This window comes from Miniopterus schreibersii (assembly GCF_964146895.1).
Source record: "Miniopterus schreibersii genome assembly, chromosome: 2".
NCBI lineage: Eukaryota > Metazoa > Chordata > Mammalia > Chiroptera > Miniopteridae > Miniopterus > Miniopterus schreibersii.
In genome coordinates this window covers 51,154,412-51,167,585 of record NC_138102.1, presented here as the reverse complement: position 1 = coordinate 51,167,585, position 13,174 = coordinate 51,154,412, and the positions used below count along the sequence as shown (strand labels likewise).

General features: G+C 34.5%; 1 protein-coding gene across 19 annotated transcripts in view; it reads right to left on the bottom strand.

Moving 5' to 3' along the window:
- The window catches only part of MYCBP2 (MYC binding protein 2), a 256,028-nt gene that overhangs the window by 40,459 nt on the left and 202,395 nt on the right, over positions 1–13,174 (bottom strand). For 13 of the 19 annotated variants that reach the window (XM_081128623.1, XM_081128636.1, XM_081128621.1 and 10 more), the window contains 2 exons: positions 1,268–2,911; positions 215–384 (listed from right to left, as the gene is read on the bottom strand). In XM_081128623.1, the coding sequence (XP_080984749.1) occupies positions 215–384; positions 1,268–2,911 (1,814 nt within the window). Of the gene's footprint in view, positions 1–214; positions 385–1,267; positions 2,912–7,143; positions 7,246–13,174 lie in introns of all 19 variants that reach the window. The other 6 variants (XM_081128620.1, XM_081128638.1, XM_081128633.1 and 3 more) reach the window with 1 other exon arrangement.

Here is a 13,174-nt window from a genome sequence, read left to right as displayed (position 1 = left end):
CAGGTTAGTTGTCTTGTGTTATCACAAGATATAATTTATTTTTGTAATAAAAACGGCTGGCCTAGCACAAATCTTAAATTTATATATTATTCCTGTCATAAAGCTGGTCTTTCACATCAATTATGTGGCATTATCTGATATAATATGGTCATAAAAGATTTTTATAAGGTTTATCTTTATCATTAACAGTATAGCCAGAACAGAATAAAAATACCTTTTCCCTTGCAGCAGCCTGTTTTTCACGGAGGTACTTTTCTCTACAGCGATCGCATACCAGATACCAAGTGCTTCCTCCTATGCCACCATCACCACAGTTACCAGCCCATCCTCCACAAAAATGCCCAATGCTATTGTAACCTTGTCCACCAGCATAACGGCCACAACCTTGATACAAGAACAAAATAAGTGGCTTTAGTAGTCTGATCCTTGCCATTTATAAATTAATGACAGGCTTATCTTCTCAAGTAAGCAAAATACTGAAGCAAATATCTTACTTTTTTTTTAGGCTATTAACTATGCCAGAAAAATAGCATGCTTGACCAAAAACTAATCAATTAAATGATACCTAACATACTCCATACAGGCAGACGAAAAGAAATATACAATGTACAATATGGGTATATTTGTACTTAAGTATGCCAATAAAATTAAGCAAAATAGGTATAAAATATTCTGTAAGAATGATATATTTTAAGGAATCACATATTTTACAAAAGATTCCAGGTAATATATAGAAAGAGAAAAACATTTAACCAAACTTGTAATAGGTGAATTCTGGAATACTAATCAATTGTTACAGAAATTCTTACATTTAACTAAAATACAGTCTTCAGATGAAACAGTTGCTATCACTTCCATAGGAAAATGTCCCCCCAAATCAGTATGGCCTAATTTAATTTGCAATTTTGAACAGGAAAACACTAAAGCCAAAGGAAATATAATACTGGGATCTTTCCTCAGTATATGGACATGTCATTATTTCTACTGTGTGAGTTACCTTAACAGCATCCTTTGGGTAACACATAAAACATTTTAAAAATAAACAATATTTCAGAATGTAATACATTAAAATGAAATAGTACTAAATTGTCTTACCTATTTTTCACAAAAACCTACATTGATAATACACTTTAAAATGGTAAGATACTATAAATTGAGCCACAGTTTCCCTGTATTTTAACATAATTTATAGAACATCTCAAGTTAGAAGTGCCTAGTTCATTTTTTTTACAAAAAGGACTTATATACATCTAATAATATCGTTTACCTGGGTGAGCTTGTCTCATGTGGTATGTCACTGGGTATGGATGTGACTCTCCGCACAGCTCACAGATGGTGTCTTTCTCTGGTCCTCCCACTGCCAGTTGCGCCATCTCACCAAATAAATTACCCCTGGGCCGAACTTCTGCCTTTTCTTTTTTCTTTTTTTCTTTTTTGGCCTTCTTATTCTCTTTTTCACACTCTTTCTTTTTAAGGACTGCACAAGAACCAGGACTTGGAAAAATCATATTCTGGGAAGCTGCTTTGATAGTAGCCAAAGAGATGTCTTCCCAGAAAGCCACTAAATGTTGTAAAGTTAAGGGAAGAGGAGATTTAGACTTCACTGGATGGTGCATGGACATTTCAAAAGTGGCCTCAGTTTTCCCATCCTCACACTTTTCATGCAGGGGTGGTTCCTTAAGCATAGACAACACCTTATTTTTGTTGATACTACCCATTTTAGATATATCTGGTCCATGAGGTGCGATATTAAACATATTCAGTGCAGATGATATTTCCAATGAGTGTCTATTTTTTAATTTGGTTTCCTTTTCTTCTGTAGGTTGTTGGCTGTTTAAACTACTTCTTATAGGGGCATGTTCTTTGGAAAGTTCAGGATTAAATTTTAGGAAGGAAGAACAAGCCATTGCATCGTGTACTATGCCTTCGTGCCACAGGAAAGAGGCAAAGACTGCTCTGGCACACTCAGCCACGGAGGGAGACATGGCCTGCTTGGCTGGCTCTAAAGGTTTGGCTCCATCTCCTTTGAAAAGGAAGCTGGATTTTTCCTTTTTGGGCCTGGTGTGTCTATTAGCGCATTTTCGACTTACTTTGGGGGACGCCCTCATGTCCTGCTCCTCCTTCAGCGGGGCTTTTCCTATGCTGAAATGAACTTTATTTGAACCCTCGTCCACACTCTTAAATTCACTGCTTTCATCACAGGCGCCATCTGTTAGAGTGTTTGTTTTTAAAGTGCTTGAAGTGCAGACTTCAACCACCTCACTGTGAAGGTTTTCTTGGACCACATGGGGAGAAGGAGCTCTGTTTTCGGCTCCGGGGGAATCTTTTGTATCCTTCGGTACTGGCTTCGGTTTCGGTGATGTTGACCGTCCCCTTAGTGGCTCTGCGAGGGGCACTTTCTTCCTTCGTAGGGCGTCCGGGTCAAGCGTGTAGGAGTCTGATTTGGAGCGTTCCCGAGGAGGGTCAAGCTTTGCCTTGACAGGAGCAGCGCTTCTCTGCGGTAGATTTTTCTCGTGCGGTGAGGAGGGGCGGGGAGGACTAGCACCAGACGGGCTAGGCCTGTTGGTGGCAAGAGTCTTTGGCTTAGGAGACGATGACCGAGAACCTGGTCCCGGGGATTCAGCTCTGAAACTAGAGGACATCCTCCCATCAGATTTCAGTGTCTGCAAGGTGTTATGATTGGGGGACAACGACCTACTATGCGAATCTGATCTCAGCTTTGCAGCATCGGATTTCAACATGAGGGATTCACTAGCTGATAAACCTTCAGTACCCCTTGGTTTCTTTGGATCAGCAGTAGTCCGGCTCATACGTCCATCAGGTTTAACTGATCTGCTGTGTTTGGAGGACAGTTCTGATTTTCCTGATGTAGAGACTGGTCTAGAAGATGTTGAGATAGTTCCTCGGTCACCTGTGTGGTCCATTTCATAGTAAAATTTGTTAATAAAATTACAACTTACTGATAATTTAGTCACTAAACACTGATTTAAAAAACACCTAAAAATTTTATTGCTTGTCACAAAAATACCTGAAAAATAAAAAAAGGGAAATATTTCTCATAAAATTTCTATTACATCACTATACAACCATTTCCACCAAAAACAATTTTCATGGATGCAAAACAGATTGAACAAACACTACCTATGCACCAGTATGAATTACCCATCATATCTGAACCTCAGGCTTAGAACAATAATTAGTGAGAATTTAAATTCAGTGAGGGACTAGGAAGAAAAAAAAACAACTTTTTTTTTTGGAATAAAATATTAGGAAAATATATGTGATTTTAAAATATGAAATAGCTGAGCTAAATTTCCAGTACAGTGATATCTCACATCCTTATTAGGGATGTTAATGGTAGAGGTCTTGCTGAATTAGGAAAATAAATTTATAAATACATTTATTATTTTCAAGTACACAAGCAGATACAATTAGGCTAAAATAGAGATGCTTAGAAGACACTCTATGTTCATGATTAGATTATAATAATATGTAATTAACATATGAATGCCCAAAGGTTATTATTTAATCATATGCAATTCAGGCAGTCTATTGTTTATAAACAGATTGTACTCTAAAAGTTTATTTAGTTCATTAAGCTTAGCTGGTTAGAATTTTGAGCTTGTGTCCCCTTGGAATAAAAGAGGACCCTTGGAATTAGTAGTCCAACTCTGAATTGGGAGGGACCTTGAATTAAGGAGTCAGGAAAATAACAAATAAAAAGATAAAAGAAAAATAATCTACCTCTTTTCTAGTAAAAACACTAGATATTTCTATATGGACATCACTGTTTTTGGTATCCTGATCCTCATTCAGGGTGTCTCCTTCCTACTATTTCCTGCTTTCCTTTGAGGCATTAGAGCAAGGCGGTCTTTGTCACCAGTAAGTAGTACAACCTACAACATTACCTTTCCTCCCTAAAATAAAAATTCCCAGTTTTAGTGTTAAGTGATATTAGTGAGTTGTTCGGAGAAAAGCAATCTGATTAAAGTGATGCATGTGGTATGAAAAACTGGAAATCCATAAATCTTGCTTGCTAGATGTATTTTATATTTTTAAAAAGGGACTTAGCAAATTCAGATACATCTGTTAAATGGTTATACTGCAGGTATTTTTTAAGGGGGAGGGAGATGTGAACAATTTGAGTAACATAGGGAAATGATTTTTGGCTTGCTCACATGTGTATGTTTGTGCCTGTGCATGCAAGTGCACAGACGTTTGTGTAGTCACACTCTAGTCATATACAGGTCAAGACAGTATTGCCACAGAATCTGCCCTTCTGATGGAAGGTCTGTAAGAAATGGTACTTTGTCTATTACTCTTCACTGATGTAATGTCAAGAATGGGTCCTAGAATAGTAAGTGCTAAATAAATATTTGTTGAATGAGTAGATGAATTCCTGTTTTCTTAATGTTTCTTCTGCTAGTCCCAAGACTTCAGATTCTCCAAAAATCCACTTACAATTATGGTTCCCAAGGCCATAGGGCAGAGGTGACAATAACTATTGTTGAATAAGGCTCAGGATGCTTGCAAATTAAGTAACTCTGAAATAACATATATGGCAAATAGCCTATTTAGGACATATTTTAACTGTAACATGCCAGTGTTTGAAATAATTACTCATTGTTTAGATAAATATATTAACTACTAAATATAATGCTCTTCAGTTTCTTGTAATTCTTTATTATTCCGTCATAAATGTAATTTATCATGTATGCATTCTTTTTATAAATCCAGTATGAGAGACTGGACTAAATTCAGACGAAAAGTGGTGAAACAAAGCACAACATAAAAACACACACACCAAAACCAGATATTTATGCTGTCTCACCACAGATAAAAAGATGTTCTAATCTTGACAAATAAGTGCTTTCAAACTGTATAAAAGGTAGTTTAAGAAATGCTGCCCATCTTACTGATCTAGCAATAGACCCATAGAGCAAATTTTATAAACAAATATACTGAATTTAGTAGAATTAAACATCAGCCTAGCCCTTGCCACTAATTTTGAGTGTGTAATATTTGGAGTGATTAGTTTTTTGTAATTAATCTGATAGCTGGCAATGCCTTTATCATCGCATTTACTTATTTCAGAAGCTGAACCATATAGAATGGTAAATCTAGACAAACAAATAAGTAGTTAATCTTTTATATCTAGCACACCTCTCTCTAAAAGATCAATTCGTGAATTGAGAGAGGTTTCCTTTCTAAAGTAAAGGTGCTCAATTCCATATAAAGAAGGGTTCTCCTCTGTCATTGGTTGAACAATGTAATCTATCAAATAACAGGCACACCATTTGTCATGTGCTAGCAAAAATGTTATATAGAGAGGATTAGAGAGTATAGGCATCTATATACCTTTTTTCTATATCTCTAGTAGTATTGAGCATTTCCTAAAGCTCTGTAAGTGGTGACAGCTAGAGTGTAAGTGTGTGATAAAGGTGACCTGCTGAGAGTTCAGGTGCATAAATAATGTGAAATTATTTCTTCCTAAGATTTATTTGTCAAATTATAATTACTTTTGAAAAATTTACTTTTCCAAAATATATTTCATATATACTTTTAAAAAGAATATGTCAAGTTTGTCATGTTTGGTAAACCTCTTTGCTAAGTGATGCTTATTTTCTTCATTTGGGCTTCAAAAGTTTTGAGACATGTAGTAAATGCTACTAAAATTTGTCATGTTATGGCTGCTTGAAATATCAATAAACATAAACAAATACTTTGCTAAAAATCTTTAGATCACACATAATACTCTCCCATTCATCACTTAACGAATTCATCATTAAACTAATTAAATGATTATATTAATCATATGTAAGTTTAATTGATAATAGGCAAAATATTTTCTAATCTCAAAAGAATTCTGGAAAAAAAAACAAAAACAGGACAGAATAGAAATTTAGTATATTCAAGCAAATTAGTAAACATGTTTAATGTTGAACATTCATTAATAACCTGCATAATTGTTTTTACGACAAAATTGTAAATCCTCAAGTTATATGATACCATACTATAATATAACATAATGTAATACTATACTGTAATATTATATGCCATAATATATAGTATATATCAGGTTACATAACACTGTATATTATAGAGATCAGGTTCTATAAAGATCAGGTTCTATACTACTCATTATACTAAAATATTGTAAAGTATCATTGTCAACTGTATAAAGAAACATAAAACTGTTTTATCCATTTCTAAGAAAAAATAAATTTAAGAATTGAAAAATGTATACAGTATATTGCTGCACACTTTTTAATGAAACTTTCTGAAAATACAAGATTTTAAAAGTTTAAATATTACTCTCATACAAAAATATGTAAGTAAGCATCTATAGTATTTTAAAAGACTAATAGCATTATTTTTAAATTGTATGAAATTTTATCAAGTGTCAATATAGTTTAAAGATTACTAAGTTTAAAATTTTAAAACTAAGTGACTAAGAAAATACTATAAGGAAGACTCATGCCAGACAGGACAGGTAACTGATAACTAAATTAATTTTAAAAAAATTTAACCTAATTACAAAGTGTTTCAAATGAAACACTAAAGTAGGAAAATAAATTTTGCAATATATAACAGAAAAATGACTTAAAGACTAACTTGTCACAAAAGATACTATATTCTTATAGATTACAATGTGCCTCATCACATATACAAGTGGGGCAAAAGAAGGTTTATAGCTGTTTGTAAGGAAAAATAATAATTAACAAATAATAATACAAGAATAAACTCTGTTTCATGTACTCACAACTGTAAGCCTACTTTTGCCCCACCCTGTAAATACCATCTTTTTCTGAAGATAATGATTTTACAATTCCTTAAATCAGGCACTTCTTTCTCTATACTATCTATTTTATTTTTTAAGACCTCATACAGTTTGAAAATTAAATAATAATAATAATTAGCCTACAGATATAGTCAACATACATATCAATTAGGATAACAATACTGTAATATTAAAAAGATATATCACAAATTAATCCCAAATATAAAAATTTAAATGAAATAATAAACTTTAATCTTAAAAAATGGAATGGGATGAAAATGACTGAGGTGAACTAAAACTTCCTCATTAAAACCATCTATGTTCATTAAGAATGGCCTATCCATGAATGCACGCATACCCACCCTTCAGTTTGTGAGACAGAGATGAAAGAGCAGAGGCAGGCCCAGCTACACCATAATTTTTGTAAATGCGCTCACGAGAAGCAAGGTTGCGAGATGGAGATTCTACAGTGGAAAACATTGGCAAAGAAGCAGCACAGATTCAATGGAAAAAAAATTTAGCAGAGAACACAAGCAGCAACAAAGCATTTCAAATGGTATGCATGACTTAACTATTATTAAAAGTTTATATTCAGCTAGATTTTTCAACAAGCTTATATTTCTCTAAAATTAAAACTGAAATCAAAGGTCAAATTAATTACTTTAGATTAATAATGACAGCTTCGAATGTGGTAAAAGTTAAGTAAGGCTCATAGCTGTGATGTATCAAACCTGAGCATTTCTTTTAGACTAATACTTCTTAAACTCAGTTTTCTTTATGGACTTGGGGAGTATCATGCTAAGTGAAATAAGCCAGTCAGAGAAAGACAAGTACCATATGATTTCACTCTTATGTGAAATCTAATGAACAAAATAAAATAACAAACAAAATGGAAACAGACTCATACAGAGAACACACTGCCAGCTGCCAGAGGGGAGGGGGTTGTGGGGCTGGGTGAAAAAGGTGAAGGGGTTGAGGAAAAAACAACAACTTCATAGACAAAGACAACAGTACGGTGATTACCAGAGGGAACGGGGCCTGGGGGTAGTTAGAGGAGAATAAAGGGGATAAATGGTGATGGAAGGAGACTTGACTTGGGGCGGTGAACACACAGGACAATATACAGATGCTGTGTTATACAATTGTACACCCGAAACTTATATAAATCTATTAACCAATGTCACCCCAATAAATTAGATAAAAAAAGGTTTTCTTTAATTTAGTCCTTATTTACTTATAAATAAAAGTTTATAAGTAAATTTTTTTTTGGGTAAATAGTGGGAGATAAATATTACTTACAGTTGAATCTATTGTCCACATGACTAAGATTTTTCCAGTATGTATCTCAGAATGGACTCAAGTTGACATTTATGGTTAAGTATTTTTCTAAGTTCATCTTCAATGAAAAATGTTAGTACCAATTCCAAAATGTTTGTTTTATAGATCCTATTACTGAGGTACCACATTTTGTTTATAAGAAGTTTCACAACACAAAGCAAAGAAAATTTAAGTCACTGGAAAATGTTAAACACATTCATGATTTACCATGCAGAAAATGAAGTGCTTAAAATTAAATAATTTATCTTTAAAAAAGAATTAATAGAAGCTTCAAAGTGTAGTCTTTTAAAAGCAATATGCTATAAAAAAAAAACCCCTCTATCTAAATCTTAAAAAAATCGTTTTATTAAAAAATTTAACTCATAGTTACTAAAATAAATGCAATTAATTAAGTGGAAATAAATTTAGGTAATGAGATAACTTTCTTAATATTGCCAAAATAAAAATCTGGACACAATATACACTTTTCTCAAAACAGAAAAGTAATGGTTGACTGATTCATTACTATGGCCAAGATTAAAGGTGAATTACTCATAAACCAAAAAGTTATTCCATGTAGGGTACTGAGTACATATCATGTGTCAGACATTGTTCTAGCCATAGAGAATAAAATGATGGACAGAAATAAAGTCCCAGTTCTTATGGAGCTTATCTTCAGGTGAAGGAGGAATTCAACAAATAAATACATCCTTAATCAAGTGGTGAGAATGTTGGGAGTCATAAACATGAAGATTCGGGTAATATTCCATGTCGGGATAAGACCACTTAGGGAGTGAGGTCTAGAAGAGACCAAAGCCCTGGGACGTTCCTAGGAATACAGAATACAGGAGGATGCAGAATAGAGACTGGAAAGGAACAGCTGGTGAGGCAGGAAATAGTCGGCAGACAAAGAAGGAATTCCAAGGAAGAAAGGTCAACCCTGTCTAACACTGCTGATAAATCAAGTAAAATGAGATCTTGGAATTGACAATTGAATTTAGTAAAAAAAAAAAGTCAAAGACTGACTACAACAATTTCTGTGGGTAAGGACAGCTACAAGAACACCTGGCAGTGGGTTCAAGAGAGAATGGTAGGAGTGGACAGAGAGATGTGCCACATGCCATCAAATCATTTTCAACTAAGTTAAAAAAAAGTCAAAGTTTTAATATTTTTGAGAATCCTTTTTTTTGAACTCTATAAAACTCAAAAGATAACGAGCACTACGGAAGAAATTCTTACGCTATTTAAATCTCATATAATACATAGTCTGCAACTCTCATTGAAAATATCATTAGGAGGATGCCAGCTTTTGACTGGAAGAGTTAATTCAAGGGGATTCAAATGCCATCGGTGTAAGGATACAGTCTTGTGGTTTGGTTGCTAAAATCTGTGAAAACTGGACAAAGAAGCAGGAAATCAGAATACTATCTTAATTAGAAGCGCCCACAAACATAAATGTGAAAAACCATGAGGACACTTGTAGGATAAGATGTTAGAGGTTTAAGAACAAACTCCTGAAAAAGGTTTTGAAAACAAAATAGCCTTGAAGTATTTTTCTTTTTTAAAATATTTTTATTGATTTTCAGAGAGAGAGGAAGGGAGAGAGAAACATAGACTGGGAGCAGAGCATCCATCGACTGCCTCCTGTACGCCCCTACTGGGGATCGAGCCCACAACCCAGGCATGTACCCTGACCAGGAATCCAACTGTCAACCTCCCAGTGCATGGGATGAGGCCCAACCAACTGAGCAACACTGGCCAGAGCTTGAAGCCTTTTTCAAAGTTACAAAGCCTAGAGAGACTGGATTCTTAAGTATGATTCCGGTTGAGCAAGAGTAAGAAGAAAAATTTTGTGAAAGTCTAAAAGGGTTATTGTTAATGCCTAGGAATTAAGCTGTGACTAACACTTGGGCTACACAAATAATTTTTACAAAATTTGCTCATTTAAATATACTTTGATAATAGTTAACTTTTTAAAAAGATTTATGTTTTTCAATTTTAAAAAGGAAAGTAAACCTTAAGAGATACATTGACGGTATGCAATACTACTGCATAATATATATATCCAGAATCCTAGTAAATGTATCAGGAGAAACATTTAACTATGTGAATGCTAAAGAAGCTTCAGACCTGGACTAGGAACTAAGGATTATTTACATAAATGTTAGTGTACTAAGTGAATAGTAAAAGAAAGCTAGAACAAAATTTCCAAATAAGGATAAAATAGAAATAAGCTTTTCACCAAAATATAACATTAATCCACATAATATGCACGTAGGAAGGAAGAGGAATGAAAATAAGATGGATAACCCTCAAAACGGTCTCTAAATGACTTCTAGACACAACTGTACTTGGATAAAACATATGTAACATATTACTGAATGTACAGTAAATCCCTACTAAATATGGTAAAAAGATATAACATTAGGGAAAAGCATGTTATTTCAGAGTTTGTGATGGACAAGATAGGAAAATTTGGAGTAAAATTTGATGTGTATATACCCTAGTCCTTAAAAAGAATAATTTCAAAAAATTCCAAGAAAGATTAAGGATTGCTCCTTGAACAGAAACTTGACACACAAAAGGGCTGGTGATGCTCTCAGAATAAAAATCTAGTTCTCTACAAACCGCCTATTAGTTGCAAGGGAAAAAATATCTATACATCAGAGAAATCAGACACTTTTATCAGGTGATTAACCATAACCATGTCCTGCCTTCAGAAGGATACAACACTTAGGTAGCACAAAGACAGCTAAAACTGAAACCAAAACTAAAAGGCTTTTAGGATAAAATAGCCTTTTGTTTGGAGAAAGAAGAAAAAAAAAAAGCAGGCCCTGGTCACTGCCTCAAACCCAGGAAAAGTATCAACCATGGATGAGTTAGAAGCGTTGCTCCATTCTTTTATTGTTATTGGGAGGAGGGGGGCAGTTTTGTTTCCATATTCTTTAACAAACTGAGGACAACCAGAACAGCCTTGTGCTAATGTGAGTTTTCCCGTCTGGCAAAGTTTAACAGGGATGTTACCAAGGGATTTAAGGTATAAAATAAGGTTAGAATAACTGACCCCTTGGCTTTTGCAGTTTTAACAGTTTATGTACAGTAACTGAGATGTAATTGGAAAAATAAAATTACTGGGAGTGAGTTAAGAATCTCTCTTATTCAAGTCTTAAATTTGCCAGTTAATTGTGTAACTCTGGGCAAGTCTGAGAATTCCCTTATCTCCAAAATGAAAGCTAGCTGACATCTTGGGCCCCTTGAACACTAAAATTAATTATACCATTATATGACATATTTCTTAAATATACTAAAGGAAGTAGGGAGAAGAAAGTAAATCCCTAATGATAAGGGATGAAAAGTCTGATTTAAAAGATAAACATTTAGTTGATTTTGGTGATGGTATCACAGTATATGAATATGCCCAAAACCCATCAAAATGTCTACAATTAAATTTCAATAAAGCTGTAACAATATTTAGTTTTAGCTTTGCTAAGTCTAAGTAATGAGATATACTACAGTGTAGAAGATTTAGAGAAGAGTGGGAGATAAGAAAGGCCTAATGTGAAAATAGAATTTAAATACTTTTAAAAAGGCTTTTGAGCCCTAGCCAGTGTGGCTCAATGGTTAGAGTGTCATCATGTGCACCGAAGGGTCATGGGCTTGAATCCCTGTCAGGGCACACACCCAAGTTGCGGTTTTGATCCCGGTCAGGGCACTGCATGAGGCAGCCGATTAATTTTCTCTTTCACATTGATGCTTCTCTCTCTCTCTTCCTCCCTTCCTCTCTCTCTGGAATCGATGAAAAAATGTCCTCAGGTAAGGATTAAAAGAAAAAAGCCAGCTTTCTAAATTAATTGCAAAATCATTAAAATGCTTTAATGATTCATTCTTACCAAAAATGTATATATAAATAATTTGATGATATATTTACAACTTATCAGTCAACAATGCCACTGTTAGTTTGGAAATGCTAACTATGTTTTCCATATTCATATTATATTACAGTTTACTGGAGCTAAGTTACCCAACTGAACTCATTTTTCCTTAAAACCTGCTTTATAATTTGTGTACTGGTATTAGGTAAGCAATTTAATTTTCAAAACAAAGCCAGAAAACTGTCTTCCTTCTAGACTGGCTCTCACAACTGTGATTAGCATGACCTGTGCATTTTACAGCCTAAATATTTCTAAACTTGTTCCTTCTCCTACATTCCCACGGTAATTTTCCTTAGTTTAAGCTCTACTCAGCTTTTCTTTGGACTTCCTGCCTCTAACATTCACCCCTTCTCCAGGACCTTTCTCAAAATATTTTCAGTTCTTTCACAAATGTAATACTGATCCTGTCACTCCTTTTGTTTAAAATTCTGTGGAACTACATATTTCCTTCATCTGCTCCCTCCCCTTTATTCCCTGTACTCAGAGGATAAAGTCTAACCTACTAAGTATGGCTTATAAGACCCTTCGTGATGGCCAGTCTCTCTAGTGTAAGATGCTGCCACTAGGGCATTAATACTCTAAGCTATGAATGCATGAAGTTTCTCAACTGAAGCATGCTCTCTAGCATGATCAAACGGTGATTCATATGACGTGGTTAAAACGGTGCATGTTGTATGGTAAATGTTTTACATGTGTTAGCTATTACTATTTCATACCTTCTCTTCTTTTCTCAAATTACCAACACACTCTCCACCTGGTAACTCTGGGCTGCTGACAGCTCCCTATTTTACTAAGAAAAAAAACCAAAACAAAAGGAGAACATCCTGGAGCTCCTAACACTATACCTTTTTCTTTCTCTCCTATTATGACGGATAAACTATTTGTGGTCCTACTTAGCCAACCTTCTCACTTTGCATTAGATTTCATCTTCTCTCCTATGCAAGAATATCGTTCTAGCAATTCTCCCGTCTCCTGCATCACCAATTTCTCTCTCTACTGGGTCATTCTACTTAGAAAACAACCTTGATGTGATTATTATTATTTCAAAACAAAGCCAGAAAACTGTCTTCCTTCAAGACTGGCTCCCACTTAAAAAACAAGTAAAACAAAAACCTCTCCAGATCTCACATCCTCTCTCCTGGTT